This window comes from Balaenoptera ricei, chromosome 2 (genome assembly GCF_028023285.1).
Source record: "Balaenoptera ricei isolate mBalRic1 chromosome 2, mBalRic1.hap2, whole genome shotgun sequence".
In the NCBI taxonomy this organism is placed as follows: domain Eukaryota; kingdom Metazoa; phylum Chordata; class Mammalia; order Artiodactyla; family Balaenopteridae; genus Balaenoptera; species Balaenoptera ricei.
In genome coordinates, this window is record NC_082640.1 from 162055915 (window position 1) to 162074318 (window position 18404).

At 51.5% G+C, this 18404-nt stretch overlaps 1 protein-coding gene across 5 annotated transcripts in view; it reads left to right on the top strand.

The window, feature by feature from the left end:
* Positions 1-17413, top strand: part of ESRRB (estrogen related receptor beta) — a 174318-nt gene extending 156905 nt beyond the window's left edge. For all 5 annotated transcript variants that reach the window (XM_059914724.1, XM_059914723.1, XM_059914726.1 and 2 more), the window contains 2 exons: positions 7491-7760; positions 13664-17413. In XM_059914724.1, the coding sequence (XP_059770707.1) occupies positions 7491-7760; positions 13664-13908 (515 nt within the window). In that variant the 3' untranslated portion in view covers positions 13909-17413. The remainder of the gene's footprint in view (positions 1-7490; positions 7761-13663) is intronic.
* The last annotated feature ends 991 nt before the right edge of the window (positions 17414-18404 follow it).

Here is an 18404-nt window from a genome sequence, read left to right on the forward strand (position 1 = left end):
TGGTCCGGACTTCTCTTCATTGCATGTGGCCCCAAACCCCTCTTTCAGTCTTTTTCATTCTGGATGAAGGGAGGGAGCTGATTTTTAATTTGTTTTTGTAGACTCTGATACCCACATATTCTGCATTACACCCTTCTTGGGGAGCTTTCTAAAGTCTGTGCAGTTTATTCCTTTGCGGTTCTAACAGCTTGGCTCACAGTGTCGGGGAGACGTCCTGTTCTTCTCTGGCAGTGACCTACCATGGACTCAGATTCTTCCTAGCTTTGTAATGTGGGACAGTTTATCTTCCTGTCTGTAGATCCTTTCTGTGTTTGCCACCGGCTCTGAAAGATGAATACAGCATGCATGGTTATGTAGCAAAGGTGTCCGAAACTTTAGATGCCAAGGCCCACGGTTGATTGGGGCAAGTCAAAAAGTCCTTATATAAGATGTTATGGGCACAGCTTACAGGAAGGAGCCTTCCTGCGGACAACTGCTCAGAGGGGTGCTGGTGTCACTTAGCTGGCAAGAAGCCTAGAATTCCTTCCACAGGGACTCCCTGACTCACGGGTGGGCTCCCTGGGGATCTGGGCTGGAGCGCCCTTACTAAGGAGCTCAGCCTCTTGGGATTACACACTCAGTAGTTTTTGAATCTGCCCTGCGCTGATTCAGCACCAATGTGGGGTCAGGCCACTGCTTAAGACACCTCAGCCTGGATTGCTCCACTAACCCAGGGCCAAGTTAGGCACAGCTCCCCCTGCACACACCCCCTTCCCATCCTACACTCCTCTTCCAGGCTGAGCAGGTACTGCATCGCAGCCGCGGCTCAGGAGTGGCTCCTGGCGGGCCCGTGGGTCACTGCCTGCTTCTTCTACCACCTCGTGCCCACAGTAACCCCCAGGGGGTAGAGTAGAACCAGGAGGCAGTGCCTCCCTTGCACCCATTTTCCGTCTCACCTCCCAGCTCCACCTCCCGTCTGTGCCCAACCAAGAGGGCAGTGGGCAGAGCAGAATGGTTGCCGAGGGCACAGACTTTGGATTCAGGCAGACCTGGCCTCTCATCCCAGCTCTGTCCTTACTGGCTCTGTGCGAGATGCTTCGTTTTTCTGTGCGTCAGGGTCCCCACCTGTGAGTAGTAGAGCCTCCCTCACTGGGTTGCTGGGAGGAACTGGCTCGCTTAGCCCAGGCCCCGCACAGAGCTGGAACCTGATAAATGGCGGAGGCTGTGACCATGGTCGTTGTCGTTGCTAATAGTATTAAAAGCCTCCTTTCACATCATCATTTCTCCTTGTCCAAAGCTGAATTCTTTTTGCTTAAAAAATAAAATAAACATAGGGGCTCATTTGTCTGTCTCAAATGCTAATTTGCCTATTTTGCATACATTTGCATGCTGAATTATTTGGGCCTGACCTTCTAGTGTTTAAGGTAAAATTAATTAATAGGGTCTCCTGCTACTGCATGTAAACCTCATATTAAGGGTGATGACATAATCAAGTGCCTGATATAGTTAAACTAATTGACTTAATCCCATCTCAGATTAGATGGAAAACTTATCTGAAGACCTGGTAAGAGAATGAGAAAGAAAATGAGAAAGAGGGCAGGTTGAGTAGGGAGGATACAAGCCAGGGCCCCACCCTGGGACTTGTGTCAGCAACTGTCCATCTTGGTCCCTGGACAGACAGAAGGAGTGGCTTCTTAAGACGGCTCAGGTTAGAGCTCTGGAGAGGATCCCAAGCCACTGCCCTGAATTAAGCGCAGGATACCACATTTCATGCCTCAGTATCGTCTAATCCAGAGCCTGGCACACAGAGGGTGCTTCCTACTTGCTTTTGCATGCACTTATTGAGCATTAACTGTATGTAAGCTCTCTTCCTAGGAGCTGTGGCCCGTCTAAAGAATTAGATTAATTGCTGCCCTAAGGGTCTCATTTGGGAATAAGTTAGATAATTAAAAAAAAAAAAAACCAAAAAAGTTTTTCATGGAAAATTTCAAACAAAGGTAGACCAAAGAGTATGATGAACCTCCCCATTACCCTGCTTCAACAGTTATCCCCCCCACAGCCAATCTTGTTTCCTCTCTACCCACCCATTTCCCACCTCCTGTATCTCACACGTGAGAAGGCAGATGCTTAGTTAGAATGCAGCAAGAAGAACCACAAGATGGAGTGCAGAGGCAGGAGGGATGCCACGGGCTTCGGGGGAGAGAGTAGAACAGGAGTTAGGCCTTCAGGATTGATGGGCAAGTGGCCATGGAGGAAAAGTCCAGGGGGACATTCAGTGCTGTGCACAGAAGCGGACATATTCATGCAGGCACTGAGTGGCCAGCTTAGCCGGAAGGAAGGCTCATTTGAGTGCGAACTCATTCCCAGCACTCCCCTCCCTTTTCCCCATATTACTGAACACACAGGACACTTTTGCAAGGGTGAGTTCCGTGGGAAAGCTGGGGCTGCTTGTGGTTCCCCCGGAACAGCAGCCACTCTTTGGTTTGAGTCAGTCTGAAGTTGCCCATCCCAACATAGGCTTTTCCCTTGCGTTGAATTTTCCAACTATTGGGCTGCCCAGAGAACAAGCCCAAGTCTTTAGAGTGTCCACCTCTTTTCCCCATGAGCGAGAGATTAGAACCAGAGGCAGCGAACATTCACAGGCGGTGGGCATCACTTGATGAATTGCAGCCTGCAGATGTTATTAGGTGTTATCCTTCCAGCCCAGGCAGCCCCGAGGGTGCCCCAGCCAGGACAGCCTCCTCGGCTGGCCCTGCCCAGCCCAGAGCTGACATGTGCACGGCCTCTGCAGGGGACCCCCCCCCCCCGGAGGCCTCCTAGCGGAGGGCCCCTCAGAGACCCTGCTACCAGGAAGCCACCGTCTGGCTCACACTGGGGAGAGAAGAACACCAGCGGCCGATGAAATATGGGCTGCCGAGTGACAGCAGCTGTGTCTGGAGTGGCCTCAGATCCTATAATTACATCTCCCTTTATTACCTCTGCTAATGGCCCTCCAGGTCGACAGAAACGATAATAAATTAACAGATTATGAACTCCACTTGCCACAAATTATGTGCTCTTTTTTTTTTTTTTTTTTTTTAAATTCTAGAAGCTCATGCTGTCAAATCACTGGGGGATGGGGGCTTGGAAAGAGCCTGAATGTTATTAGATCAGTTGGTACAGATAAAGCAACTTTCCGGGGGCAGCAGAGCTCAAGGTGGGAGAGGTGGGAGTGGGCAGCCAGCTGGGAGAGCCCCAGGGGCACGGGCCACACGTAGCCTCTCCCAGCGGCCCCTCTGCCCCAGAATTGCTGATCACCTGATGGAGGAGACCCAGCCCAGCACAGGAACGCAGAAGTGAAGGGTGCATTGCTGAAGGGCAGGGAGGAGTGCATCAGCTCCTTTGTTTGGGTTTAATAAAAGAAAGAATATGTGCTTCCAGTAAAGATGTGGCAGAGGGGTGGAAGTGATGTGTTCCAAATACGCATCTTTCTTAAGCATCATTCTGGGAATTTGTGTAGGTGTATAGCCACTGTGTGTGTGTCCCCTCCCTGCCATCGTTCATACTATAACACTGCTTTACACTCTGCTTTTTTCATTTGGTTATATGAAATAGTAGCGTTTACTATATGCTAAGCCGTGTTCTAAGCGGTCCACACGTTAGCTCATTTAATCCAAACAACCCAATGAGGTAAGTACTATTATTATTCCCATTTTACAGATGAGGAAACTGGGGCACAGAAAACATGCCCAGGGTCACAGCCAGTGGTCAGCAGAGCTAGGATTCCAACAGACGGGCTGCCTCTGGCGTCTGTGCCCTTAATAGTTAACATCTTTCTTGGGCAATGAGTATCTTTCTACATCCACATTCATGGTTCTTCCTTATTCTCTCTAGTGGCTTCTACTGTTTCATTCACCTAGCTAATAGTTACATTTTATTACATTTATATAGTAAGTACATATAGTACATTGGTTACATTTAGGTTGTCGCCTGCTTTGGGTCGTTACAAACAGATCTAACAAACAGCCTTTTCACGTTTATCTTTGTATGTTTATGCATACTTTTCTTTCTAGGAGAAATTCCTAGCAGTGAGATTGCTAGGTTGAAGGGAGAATGCCTTTTATGTTATGCTTGATTTAATGTCACTTCTTCAACACGGACAGGTTCAAAAGCCAGAACTAGACAAAAACGCGTAGGCAGAACTCTCACCTCCATCCCCATCCCCTCCCCCTCCTTTCTCCTAGAGATAATTTTTATTTCTCATTTTTCCTTCTTGTGTTTCTTTTGTCAAACATTAGAAAATATTTGAGCTATTTCAAATATTAGAAAATATCCAATATTTCCCCCCTGACCTTGCACAAAACGAAGCAGCCTCTATCCGCTGTGCAGCACTTTGGGGTGTGCACCTGGATTTTCAAAGCTATTTCTGGCTCCTTCTGAAGAAGCTCAAGGAAGAAGAGAAGAGTCAGGGGCTGAGTCACTCCTCAAACCAGCCTAGCAGGGGGTGTGCACACAGGCCTCAGGACACCCTCAGGTGGTGGTCCCACATCCCCAAGGTGCTCCATCCCCCCCTCCACCCCACCGCCTGCCACCGACCTGCCCTGTAGGCCTGTCTCTGACTCAGGCATGATAAGCCAAGGCAGCTAAATCCGGACTCATGTCTAGAGGACTAAGAGGGTCCAACCATGTTCTTCTGGCCCATCTTCTCGTCACCCAGGAGTCGAGGCCCGGTGGCATCTGTCCATTCTTGCCTCTGTGCCAGGAATGTTTGTGGGGCCCCTTTGTACCAGGCTGGGCGCTTGGCAGTGGGGCTCGGAAGGTGAGCGGCTTGGTGCCCGTGCTCCCGGGAGCCCGGGGCACAGGAGTGACAGCGGTCTGAGCAGACACACCCCTTCAGCTCAGCCGCAAAGTCTCCTCTTCTGCAGAGTCCCCCGGACTCTCTCATTTGGGCCAAATTCCCCCGTTGCATGTTCTCAGCCCTTCATCTCACTGGAGCTCTTCTTACAGCTGTAACCTCCTGGGGACACACGGTAACTTGGGGTGTGGCTTTCCCTCTTGACTGAGCTCTTGAAGGCAGGGATCGGCTCTGGTTCCAGCTGGCCATTCTGTCCCTGGTGCCTAGCATGGGGCCTGGCACTTAGTAGGTGCTCAGAAAGTATGTGGGGCGTGAACGAGGGGGCAGAGCGTGCTGCTTATGTTCTTCTAGCCGTGAGCCTCTCGTGAATCTTTTGTCTTTCGTTTCCAGAAGCCTAGCTCCTACCTCACCCTCCCTCTCTGCCACCTTCCAATTCAATTGTCTATTAATTTTGCCCCGTCCACCTCCTACATCTTCCCTCCCAGTCTGTCTGCCTTCAGACCCGCACCCCCAGTGCAGTCCCACACGTCCCTACGTACACACACCCCCCGTGCTGGCTGATTGGTATCTGTTAATTAATGTCGCCCCAGGCCTCTCCTGCTCAGAGGCCCGATAAGGGAAATTGGATGTCCATTTCTATCTATCTTTCATTACCACCCGGCTCTCCCCGCCACCACGGGCAGCTGCTCACCCGCTCCCACTCTGGGATCCGGACGACAACACACGAGCATCTGACCCCTCTGTGCCACAGCCTCTCCCCCGAGAAGGCGCATCAATCCCCGCTCACCCCGTGTCGGCAGTGTAATCGCTCCAGCTCTGTGGGCGATCACCCGGGGATGCCAGCAGCCGGGTGGTGATCCCAGGTCCGGGTTGTGCAGATCGGCCTGCGAACTGTGATAGTCAGACTAAAAAGGGTGTTTACCGGGAAAGGGGTACCTGCTGAGCGAAGGGGGGCTTCCTCCCCTGGATGGCCCTTACAGTTGGACACTGGTTGTTGCACTGGTTGGAAAACAGGGAGGGACAGTGGCTTTTAGAGACAGAGGACAGTGGATGAGGGTGGAATAGACTCCAAGAAAACCCAGAGGGATTGGCCAATCCAGAGGCTCGGGACCACCCCAGGCCTCCAGTCTGGGGGCAGGGGAGAAGAATCACGTCACTAGCATGCTAACAACAGCAACAACAGTAATAGTAACAGCTACAGCCGTCACTACCTTCCTCGTTCAGGTGTACTGAGCACCATCTGTGTGCAGGGGGAGGTGTTAGGTGCTTCCCACGACCATCTCTTTTCATCCTCACCGCACCCCGAGTCAGAGCACTGCATCTAAGTGGGGTTAGGTTCTAGGTCAGCAAGTAAAGAGTCCTACATAAGCAAAATTACCCGTGGAGCTCCCTTAATTTCAGTTGTCCATGACGGGTGCATAGTGCAATGGCTTTGTGGATACCTTTCCTTTTTGGTACATCTGGTGTGGTCCGTCTTGGAACCCATCACTGAATTTCTGGTTGAAGTTACTGCCTTGTGTTTAGTGACCAAGATATTTGAAAATCAACTCTCCTCCCCTCTCCCTGCTTCCCTCGCTGCTCCCTTACTTCCTTCCTTTTTTTTTTCTTTCTCTTAAATCAAGATGTTAATTGACTTTACCTGAGTTAAGTGCATATATAATACAGTTCCAGTGTGTCATTCTCATTTTGCAGATGAAGACTTTCTTCTCATCATTAATAATAATAGTAAGAGCTCAGTAAATGTATGTTTTGTAATCATGGTCTCATTTAGACCTCACAGTGACTCTCTGAAGCAGGCACTACTGTTATACCCATTTCATAGATGAGGAAGCTGAGGTTTGGGGAAGTAGCACAGCTCTTACAAGGTCAGCCTACAGGTAGTAAACGCAGAGTCGGGATTCAAGCCCAGGCAATCTCCAGAGCACACTGAACAAGACAGTGTCATAATTCTGGAGCCACCCCTGCCCCCATCCTTCTTTCACTCTGAACTCAGCCTCCTTGCTAGTAGGGAGGGGGAAACGCCCATGATCCAAGCTCACAGAATACAGGACTGCTTGGGTCATTGTTAGGTGGAGAGTGATGGCCAGGCCAGCGGGGGTCTGACCTCTGGGAGGACAGGCTGCCTGTGAGAAAGTGCCCCCTGACCCTGGGCGCTCTTGAGCTCTTAGCAGCCCTGGGCTGTGGTCACTGGCCGGGAACAGCTGATTCCTCCTCCTTCCTGGTTGGGCCCCTGGGTCTCGGCACAGCTGAGACTCTGCATTGAGGTCAGGCGTCACTCTAAAGCACTAAAGCCTCCCCTGCACTGAGCAGAGAGGGGGATATGGAAACTCCTCTGAGTGGAGGGCACCCTATACTGCCACCTCCTGATTCTATTATGAATTCAATAACTCCTTAAATTACAAATGCATTTAATTAATCAAAAAGCCTCTCTGCACATTCGAAAAATACCATAGAACTAACGATAATAATGATAATAACAACTGTCAACATTGACTGAGCTCTTGTTTTGTTAAGTCTTTTCCATGAATTCCATGTCTGACTCATTCACCAAGGGAAGGACAATGAGACCAGCAGGTAAAAGGGAGGGGCAGGATCCAGAGGTTCCCCACCAGCCCCAGGGAGGCCCCTGGCCTGCCCACCTGACCTCTGCTGCCCTGCTTGTCCCCTCTTCCTGCAGGCTTCTCCAACCTCTCTTTGGGGGACCAGATGAGCCTGCTGCAGAGTGCCTGGATGGAGATCCTCATCCTGGGCATCGTGTACCGCTCGCTGCCCTACGACGACAAGCTGGTGTACGCTGAGGACTACATCATGGACGAGGAGCACTCCCGCCTCGCGGGACTGCTGGAGCTCTACCGGGCCATCCTACAGCTGGTGCGCAGGTACAAGAAGCTCAAGGTGGAGAAGGAGGAGTTTGTGACGCTCAAGGCCCTGGCCCTGGCCAACTCAGGTACGGGCGGGTGTGGGGCGTTCAGGGGGAGCTCCAAGAGGTCTTCTGGGCCTGGGGAGCACAGCTCTGGGGCCTGTGAGCAGGACCTCTGTAAGGGGCAGGAATGGTGTGAAGATGCCCGAGCTTCTTGTCACCAAAGATTGTGCAAGGGGTGGCCTGGAGTTGAAGAGATGGTGATGAAGGATGGCATTGGTTGAGTATTTCCTAAGGCCTTGATTTGCAGGGCATTCTGCTGGGCCCTTGCCATGAAGATCAGCACAGGGTTAAGGGCACAGATTTTAGAGGCAGGTTGCTAAGAGTCAAATCCTGCTCCTGCCACTTGGGCAAGTCTGTGCCTCACTTCACTCTGTGCCTCAGTTTCTTCATCAGTAAAATGGGAACAACAAACAGTCCAGAAGACTCCACCCCAGGAGACTATGGAAGGGATTTATTTATATATAATTATGCTTACAATATGCCTGGCATATAATAAGTACTCAGTCTGTTAAATCAATTAGCCATGAACTGATTTCATCTTACAATCAACCCTATGAGCAAAGTTATTATTTTAACCCCATTTTACAAATGGGGAAACTGGGGCTTGGAAAGGGGAAGCAAATTGCCCAGGGTCACACAGTTAAAGAGTGTCAGACAGAGCTAGGACCCAAACCAAGGTCCTCTGATTCCAAAATCAACTCCAAGCTTATACATACTCCTTGAATCTCCCACTCAAATTGCTCAGGCCCAAGAGAGAAAACTTTCCTGGCATTAAAAAGGAGGCTTCACTCCATTTCTTTTAGCGCCCACCAACTTCTAGCTAGACTATCTGGGGAGAGGGGCTGGGCATTGGTAACTCAGGTGAGTGAGCTTGAATGTAACCTGTGTCCACACTCTGTAGGTACCAGGCCAGATGCGGGGGTTGTGGTGGGGATTGCAGAAGAAGGAGAAAGGCAGGGTCCCTATCCTAAAAAGAGAGTGTCAGGCACGCAGACACATAATTCTGCTGCTGGGCGCATGCAGTAGTCAATTGCTCAAATCTCAGTCAAGTTCAAATTGGACCCAAGTTCAAATTCTAGCTCTGATACTTAGTAGCAGTGTGACCTTGGGCAAGTTGGCAACCTTCCGTAGCTCTGTCCTGTGTGTAAAGTGGGGACATCCCCATCCCTCCTCCAAGCACTTTTTTAAATGATTGAAGATAAAGCGCTTAGCCCAGTGCCTGGCCTAGAGGAAATGTTCAATAAATATTCATTATTATCATTATTATTAATATTAGAGAAAACAAGTGTTATCAGTGTATGGAAGAGGGAGAGCTGGCTCCAGATGGAGACAGTACAAATAGGGTAACCAGCCAGTTTGCTTAATGCTGTCACACTTTTACTGAAAGTTCCATGTCCTGGGAAACCTCAGTCCCTGTAAAACTGAGACAGTTGGTCCCCTAACAAATGGCTTCACAGAGAATACAGGGGATGCTGTCACTGCCCCCCTCAGACCCCCCTTACTGGGTTAGTGCATCCGTGCTCCAGCTGCTGAATTTTGCTGCTGATAGCGCACAACTGCCCCCTTCGCCAGAGACCTACCCTCACCTGCCTTGCTTGGAGGGTTACACAACCAACCCCCCCTGCCCCCTTCGCACCTTCAGCCAAAAGCCGACCCACACAGGGGAACCAAAGGCTGGACTCCTGGAGTGGAATCAGGCGCAAGCCAGGCTGCATCCTTACCGTGCTTGCCCCACCCTCGCCCTATCCCGCCTCCCCACCTTCCTTTCTCCTGAAAGCACACTCGCCACAAATCCCATGCACCCGAACCCCCATCTCAGGCTCTGCTTCCAGGGAATGTGACAGAAGGAAGCTTTTTTTTTTTAGTTCAAGTCCCTTTTATTAAAAAACTAATGCAAAATAAGAGTTAAACATTTTACATACTTCTGTAGAGACCATTTACACACACCTTGATTCCAAAATTGTAATGTAGTCTGTTAGAGAATGCTAATGCTGTTGGTTTGCTTTTAGTACAGTTTCAGATTGACAGAGTAACTGAGCAGATAGTATATAGAGTTCCATACGCCATCCCACCTTCATTCCCCAGCCCCTGTACACAATTCCCCCTATTATTAACATCTTGCGTTAGTGTGGTAATTTGTTGCAATTAATGAGCCAATTTTTTTTTAATCTGATGGCTTTTTTTTTTAGTTTCGTTTGTTTATTTATTTATTTATTTATTTATTTATTTATTTATTTATTTTTGGCTGCGTTGGGTCTTCGTTGCTGCGCGCTGGCTTTCTCTAGTTGCAGCAAGCGGAGGCTACTCTTTGTTGTGACGCGCGGGCTTCTCACTGCGGTGGCTTCTCTTGTTGCGGAGAACGGGCTCTAGGCGCGCGGGCTTCAGTAGTTGTGGTGCATGGGCTTAGTTGCTCCACGGCATGTGCAATCTTCCTGGACCAGGGCTCGAACGCGTGTCCCCTGCATTGGCAGGTGGATTCTTAACCACTGCGCCAGCAGGGAAGCCCAATGAGCCAATACTGATACATTATTATTAACAAAAGTCCACAGTTGCCTTCAGAGCTTACTCTTTGTGTTGTCTGGTTCTATCAGTTTTGACAAATGCACAACGACAAATCTCCATCATCACATATCATGCAGAATAGTTTCACACCCTCACAGTTCCCTGCGCTCTCCTATTCAAAGGGAAGCATTGTCATCAGCGGTTGTAGAGGGGCTGGGGGTTTGGGTGGGCCGAGGAGGAGAGGGAACCAGTGAAATCAGAGGACACAGGGCAAGCACAGCGAGATGCAGCAAGGCTGCCCAGACCCTGGAGGGCACCTCCTGGATGTTGGACTCTCCCGACCACTTCTCACAAGACCCGGAGCTCACGCTTGCCCAGGCCAGGAGAGGAACGTGAGGAGGTGGGAGGCCACTCAGCTGTCGCCTCCACCCACTCCTCAACGCCAAGCTTTCAGAGGACTCTTTAGCTCTGCCAGCTGCTCTGGCCTTAGATCTCAATACATACAGACATGCACGCATGCACATGCGCACCCACAGACATACACACATACAAATACAAAACACCTGAGGACCGACGGAGCCCGGCAGGAGCTGCCGCTAGCATCAAGCTTTGCCTGAGTAGGTGCTTTGCCATGAGAGACAAAGTGCCGGGAACCTAGACTTCTTGCCCCAGTGGCATTTACCAGGCCATCCTGCAGCTCTGTGCAGGTTCAAGAGCTCCAAGTGGAAAAAGAGGAGTTTGTGATGCCTCAGGCCTTGGCTGCGTCGTGGAGCGATCAGATGCAGGCAGGAAACAGAAAGAACAGGCCTGTTTGGAGGTTAGGCTAGAAGAGCTGTTGGTGTCAGAGCAGAGGCTCCAGGACTCTGAAGGGAGTGGGGTGGAATAGGGTCAGTAAAGGCAGCCGTGAAAGGTTGTGGAGGAGCGACCTGTCCTCAGCAGCGAGGTAGGAAAGTCACCCAGGCAGACAGTGTGTTAGCTGGAGGAGAGACAGGGGCTAGGAGATCACTGGAGTGGTGCTGGTGGCAGCCCCGAGGGCCACCATGGGTGCCACTGCTGAGGCTGAGTGGGCGGTAGCGGGTCAGAGGCCATGACCCCAAACCACGCCCCCTCGGAGCCTGCTGGATGTCTTTCACCCCACCTCCCGGCCTCTCCAAGGCTCCCTGACGGCAGAAAAAATTCATAGCCATTGATTTTGTAATTAACAGTTTATCAATGCCATCGATACAGACTCGCTGATGGATTGCAAAGGAATTAATCTTCCAATGTTATTTTATTTCATTTTTGGTCGAAGGCAGCTGCCAATTTTGGCCTCCTTGGGGAGTGTGGGGTGGTGGGGAGAGGAAACTGGCAGGAGGCAAGGAATCTGGATGGCCAGGTCCCAGCCTTACAGGGACCAGTGCATCTTGGCTGCACGCTCTGGAATCAGCCAAGAGTGTAGGAATGGAGCCACGCTTCATCCCCAGCTGGCAAAGGAAGAGTCCTCACCCCCTTGGTAACAAGGAGCAGAAAAATGTGGAGGAGTCTTAGGTATGGGGCCGGCCCTGCAAGAGCACTCTCCTGCAGTCTGAGTTTTCACAGCAATGATAGTAACAACATTTATTAGTGCCTGATGACGTGCTAGTTCATTTAACCCTCACCACTACCCTGTGAGGGGTACCCACTACTTTCATTTGCTCCATTTCACAGACAGGAAACAATCTCAGAGAGCCTAAGTAACTTGGCCAAAGTCACACAGCATCTGAGACTCCAGAGTCTTATCCACCTCATTCTACTGCTATTCTGCTAAGAAAAAGAGACAGGACCCTTGGAGGCATGGGCTGAGTATGGATCCAAAATGTTAGAGGGAATTACTGGGGTTAGCCAGTTGGTACAACTGCCCTTGGCAATCTGGTATCTAAACCAACCCAGCATGCAAAGGAATTGCCCTGCTTTTTTTGAAGAATTCAGGAAATTTTCCCAGTCTTCCTTGACAACCCACCCAGGGCTTCAAGTTCCCTTGATTCACATGCACCCTTACCCTCCCACCTTTGGCAGGCCCTGGGGGCTGCAGTTCAGGGTGGTGGCTCGATATCTTTAAAGCACATCAGAAGAGGGCTGGTTATTTGCCCCAAGGCCATGAAGTGGGTTCTACTTTGCTTCTGCTCAGACCCAGCTGTCAGCAGGCACCTCCCTGCCCCTCTGGGGTTTAGGTAAATTTCATTTGAAGTTCATGGCCTGAGTCCAAAGCCCTCCCCAGGATTCTATAGAACTCCCAAGAGCATCTTCCGTCACTGTGCCCCATGTGTCCAGCCATGCTATCTTAGTCCCCCCATATCCCCCACCACAGGGCACCCAGACACAGAGCTCAGCCCCTTTATCTGTGTATGTAACTGTAACAGCTATTTTGTAAGGTTAGTGAATGCACTGAAGACTTGAGCTGGTGCCTAGTGGCAGCGGTAACAATAATAATCATGATGATGATCATCACGGTCATGATGGTTATGAGGGTGGCCATGGCGATGAAGATCATGATGATGATGAAGGTGATGATGATGGTGATAAGATGATGATGGTGATGGTGTTAATGATGATGGTGGTGGTGGTGGTGATGACACCACTAGCTGGGCACTTATTCTGTGACAAGTACTGTTTTAAGCCCTTGATCTATATTAACTCATTTAACCTCTTGAGGTAGGTATGGCTATTATCTCTTTTCAAAAATTAGGACAGGGGCTTCCCTGGTGGCGTAGTGGTTGAGAATCTGCCTGCCAATGCAGGGGACACGGGTTCGAGCCCTGGTCTGGGAAGATCCCACATGCCGCGGGGCAACTGGGCCCGTGAGCCACAATTGCTGAGCCTGCGCGTCTGGAGCCTGTGCTCCACAACAGGAGAGGCCGCGATAGTGAAAGGCCCGCGCACCGCGATGAAGAGTGGCCCCCACTTGCCACAACTAGAGAAAGCCCTTGCACAGAAATGAAAGACCCAACACAGCCATAAATAAATAAATAAAAATTTATAAAAAAAAAAAATTAGGACAATGAGGCACAGAGAAATTAAATAAATTGCCTAAAGTCACAGAGCTAGCAGGTGAGGGACGCAAGATTACAATTCCACCAGTTTGGGTCCAGAGTCCACCTGGCACCTCCAGGACAATGACAGGTCTGCTCGTGTTTAAGCCCTTCAGGGTCTCCACTGCCACCTCTTGGTGGGTTCTCAAGAAAAGTCCTCCATGGATACAGATCTCTCCTTGGGTGTGAACCACAGCTCTGTCATTGGCCTCTGTGACTTCAGACCGGCAACTTAACCTCTCTGAGCCTGGGTTTCTCTCTCTGTAAAGCAAGGATTTGGAAGGCTCCAAAGCAGAGATCAAGGACCCCAGGGTGGCCCCCACGCCCAGGGCAGTGCTCTCCGGCCACGCCCGCTGATGCTCTGCCTTGTGCCCACAGATTCCATGTACATCGAGGATCTGGAGGCGGTCCAGAAGCTGCAGGACCTGCTGCACGAGGCGCTGCAGGACTACGAGCTGAGCCAGCGCCACGAGGAGCCGCGGAGGACGGGCAAGTTGCTGCTGACGCTGCCCCTGCTTCGGCAGACAGCTGCCAAGGCCGTGCAGCACTTCTACAGCATCAAACTGCAAGGCAAGGTGCCCATGCACAAACTCTTCCTGGAGATGCTGGAGGCCAAGGTCTGATGGCCTGGCACAAGGACCGACTCCCACCCAAGGACAGACAAACCGACGGGGAGACCTCCACAGCCACCAGCCTCAACATTCAAGTCCTGTATCATGGCCACGAGCAGTCCCAGAGGAAGGGGCTCCTCGCCTCCTGGCTGTGTGCGGAGTCCTGGGTGCTGTGGGGTAGGGAACGGGGATGGGAGGGCAGGGCGCGGGGCTCATCTGTAACTGGCTTTTTCTTTGGTATGTTTTTCCTCCGCCACGGGCAACGCTGAGGCCTGGGGCCAGAGCTGACTCCCCTGAGGCTGGAGACCACCGAGGAGGTGCCCCCTCTCCCTGCCAAATCACCAAGAGGCAGCACTAACATAACACATTTCCTAACCCCATGCCCGACCCCCCTGTCCTCTGTCCATGGCCTGGGTGGGCAGTGCTTAGCGCCCAGGACTCTGGCATACTCAAGTGGGGTACCTTCTGGAGGTTTCCCTTTCCCAGAGGGCAGTTACTTTCTTGCAGGGTTGCTGCGTACTCTGGGGTTCTGTGGGGCCCCTCAAGAGGCCCTACGCCTGCCACAGTCCAGACGGCTCCCTCCCTCCATCCTTCCTCTAAGCTCCCAGGCCCGGCTCACCATCAGGAGAGTAGCCGCCAGAACTCAGGCGTTTTCCTGGTTACCCCACCCCTCGGTGCATCCCCGCCTGCCTGTCACCGCGGCCCCGGGCCTGTCCTCCCCCTCTCTCCCCCAGGAGCCCTGCTGCTACTTCCTGCCCTACCTCAGAGCTCACTCCCACAGTGGGTTCAGCCAGCCAGGACTTCAGGGCCCGTAGGTGGGAATGGTGCTGGCTCCGAGAAGAGCAGGGCCCAGGCAAGACTCCCCAGTGCTCCCCCTTCTTCTGGCTTCTCCCACTCCCCGGGGCGGGTCCAGAGCAGGGAGGCCTTGGGAAGTGAGGGATATGCAGGGGCCTGACCCCGTCTGAGGCCACCCTGGGCACTTGATTCTGGCAGCCCTGGGAGGACCGGGTCAGGATAGGGAGAGGCCCAAACCAATCTTTGCGGAGCACAGAAAGGCCCAGAAGCAGAGATGAGCAGGCGGGGGAACCTTGAAGACAGAGTCTCAGTGGAGGTCACCAACCTGCCTGATCTTTCCTGGTATCCAGGGGCAGTGGACACCGAAGCCCCCTCCCCTGCTTTCCAAGGGCTGCGTGAATCAGTGCCACAGGAGGGGTTGCTCCTGCCATCCTTGGACTAAGGAGGTGTAACGTAGCTCCCTGGGTGCACTTAGAAGACCAGCTTTCTGGCAGGACAACCACTCCGGCCCCCCATCAGTCCTCCAGGCTGCTGTGGAAGGTGACAGCCACCCCAGTTCACCCAGGACCGGTTCTGGCACTGAAAGTCCATTTCCCAGGAAACGCCTCAGTCCTGCCCAAATGGGGACAGTTGGTCACCCATTTCTGCGAGTGGCTATGAAAGTTTGTTCTCACCCACTTGTGGGAGGTCAGGGGCAGCCTTGAACATGCCGTCCGGTGCTCACGGGGTTGGCGGAGGGCCGCTCAGAGGATCTCCCGAGGATGAAGGGTTTTGAGCATCATGGAGAAGCTCTTCCAGTCAGCTGCCTTCTAAAGCAGGGATAAGAGGACCCCCCTGGGGCACATCCCTGGGGAATCCACACACATTCTAACCCGACCTCTCATCACTTGGAGAGGCAGGCAGGTCCCACCCACCCGTCACTAGGACCAGGAGGCCAGGTGCCCTCCTCCACAACCTCGCAGCTTTCCAAGGGAAGCAGCTACTGCTGGTTCCACCTCTCCACTCCCAGACACCGCTCCTTCTGAACTTTTGCTGGGACATGCTGAGGTCACCCTAGGCAGGAGGGTTGGCTAAATCCTAGCAGCTGCTCTCAGATACCTTCACAAAGAAAATGTCAGGGGTTCCAAGAGACTTCACAGACCAGCAAAGTGTGCCCCCCCCCCCTTTGCCTGTGGGGACGGCCAGTCACTTGTCAGTCAGCATTGGAATGATCCGGGATGCTTCAGCCCTAGCTCTCTGTGTAGTCTCCAACCTGGGCGGACAGATGCACAGGTGCCTCTAAGGGACCAGGGGTAAAACCCAGGCCTAACTTAGCCACTGGAGGCCATGCCATGAAGTCTGGACTAGGGAGATGGCATGGTGCGAGAACTTGGGGTCTGCTCTGTGGGAGCCTCCCCTAGCCCCTCACTGTGCTGTGTGCTCGAGGAGGTGGGGCAGAGGGTCGTACCTCATCACCCTGTTCTCTGTAGTGTCATTGCTCAAGCGTGAGGACCCAAGCTGTGAGCTGCGGCAGGGGCTTGTGCACAACTGGCCTTTGTAGTCGATCTTTTCTAGAAAAAGCATCTCTGGCTAACAGTGCGGCAACTGGTTTGCGGTGGGTGGGTGTTCTGTACACAGGGCGGCTTTGCCTCGCCGGATCGCGTACATCTGCAAGTGTCCCGGCATCCGAGCCCCTTTAAAGCAAAGAGGGGGCGGTGGTCCTGATGGCTTGGTGCTAATGAGATGGATTCTGCTGCTGCTGCTGCTTTTACACTTAAAAAACTCCAATGGCAACAGGAAATGTATCAGTAATGATGAGAATTCTGTCCAATGGGAAAGGCCCTGGTGTGTACTTGATGGATCCATTGGCATTCAGAGAAAAAGTTTAGGAGCCAACTTCTTAGTTGGAAGTCTAGCCAGCTTTGGGACCTCCCTGGGAAGAGGGGAGGCCCTGACTTAGTGGAAGACGGTGGAGCAAGGAGAGTTCAGGACACCCCATCCCCCAAAACAGAACAAAACTGAAGTTTACCCGCAAATCCGCTGTTCCTGGAAAATCTGTAAAGAGGAAATAGCCCTTCTCAGTTGTACTCTCATGATACAGGTCATTGAAATGAACCAAGAAATAAAATGAAAAAAATCCAACCATGGAGAAGGTGGTATTGGCTGGGTTTTGTTTGGTCCCCATGTCCCCACCCTTTCTAAAGATTCTAGACTGGTTTTGTCTCATGTGAACCTTGATGGTGGCTCCCAGTTTGGGCATAGAGGAAACTTCAGTGATTTCCCAGGGCACAATTTAAGAACCGAGTAGGAAGACCAGAGTAGGATGTTGGGTGGGAGGCCATGGCAGGGCCTTAGAGGAGCCAGAATCTGCACCCACCCCTGTGTCAGGGGCCTCCCTTCCCTCCAGACTCTCCCCTCCCGCTGCGCAGTTGGCGAAGGTGGAGGGGGGTTCTGGCGAGGGGAAGTAGTGACAAACTTGTGACCAGAAGACAGAGGGGCCCATGCCCACGGACGAGCACCAAAGAAAAGCACTATGTGGAGATTGTTTTATTTTCTAATAATGATAATATGGCTGGAATGGCTTCTTAAGATGTATATATTTTTTAAAATGGCGGTCCCTCATTGCATCACCCACCTGTACCTACTTCCACCTCTGTATGTGTTCTCCCAAACACCCTAGGATGCTTCCATCCTGGTCCCATGTATCTGGAATCTAATAAATAAGGAACAGCCTATTGGAGAATTTCTTCACACATTATCTTTGCTGGCTGGCTGTCCCCTGGACAGCACTGCCCTCAGGTCTCAGGCTGATGCTAGAAGAGACCATCAAGAACCAGCTCAGCCTCAGAGTCCTCTGGGGATTCAGGTGAGCATTAAAATGTGTATTCAGCAGCAAAACTCAGGAACGTAACTTGAGCAGTGTGATACAGGTCTGAGAACCACTTCTACTTCTTTTCAGACTTTTAATATTAATGATGAGGCCCTTTATTATTTTCATTAATGTCAGAGAAATGGAGCACCAGGTATATGTGAACCAAAAACATTTCATTGCCTTAGGATTTTGAAATGCATCTGCGTATGCATGCACATGACGCAGACAGTGCAGAAAGCCCACGTATTGTACCAGGACACACTAAGGACCTGTGAGAGGCAGAAGGGAGGGCCTGAAAGAAATCGAGAGGACTATATCAGGATTTTTTTTGTTGCAAGTTAAAGACACCACAGCTTATAAGGCTTACTGGGCTTATTGCCTTGGATATATGTGAAGTCTAAAAGTGGAGCAGGCTTCAGGCAGGGTTTGATCCAGAGGTTCACAAAGTCAGTAGGGCTCTGGCTCTACATCTGTGTTTCTCTCAGTTCTGCCCTCTTCTGTCTGTATGCTTTGTCCTCAAACCAGCCTCTTTCATAGTAGCAAGAAGGCTGCCAGATTTTTATTTAGCATCATGGGGAGAGAGAAAAAATCTCTTCCTACAACCATGGAAAATATCTGAGAGCTTCATTCTAAATCCCAATGGCTTTTGTGCCTATCCCTTAATGGACCACTATGACCACCTTGGGGTGGCACCAGTCCCACACATCAGTCTAGCTGCTACACAAAAAGGGTTAGGTTGAAAGTCTAGGAGGTGACCAACCAATCATGATGCCCACAGAACCCACACACCTAGACAACTCAAGGTCTGGTCAACTTTCAGTGGGCTCTTTGTAAGTTTCCTGAAGCTCTTGGAAGAGAAGAT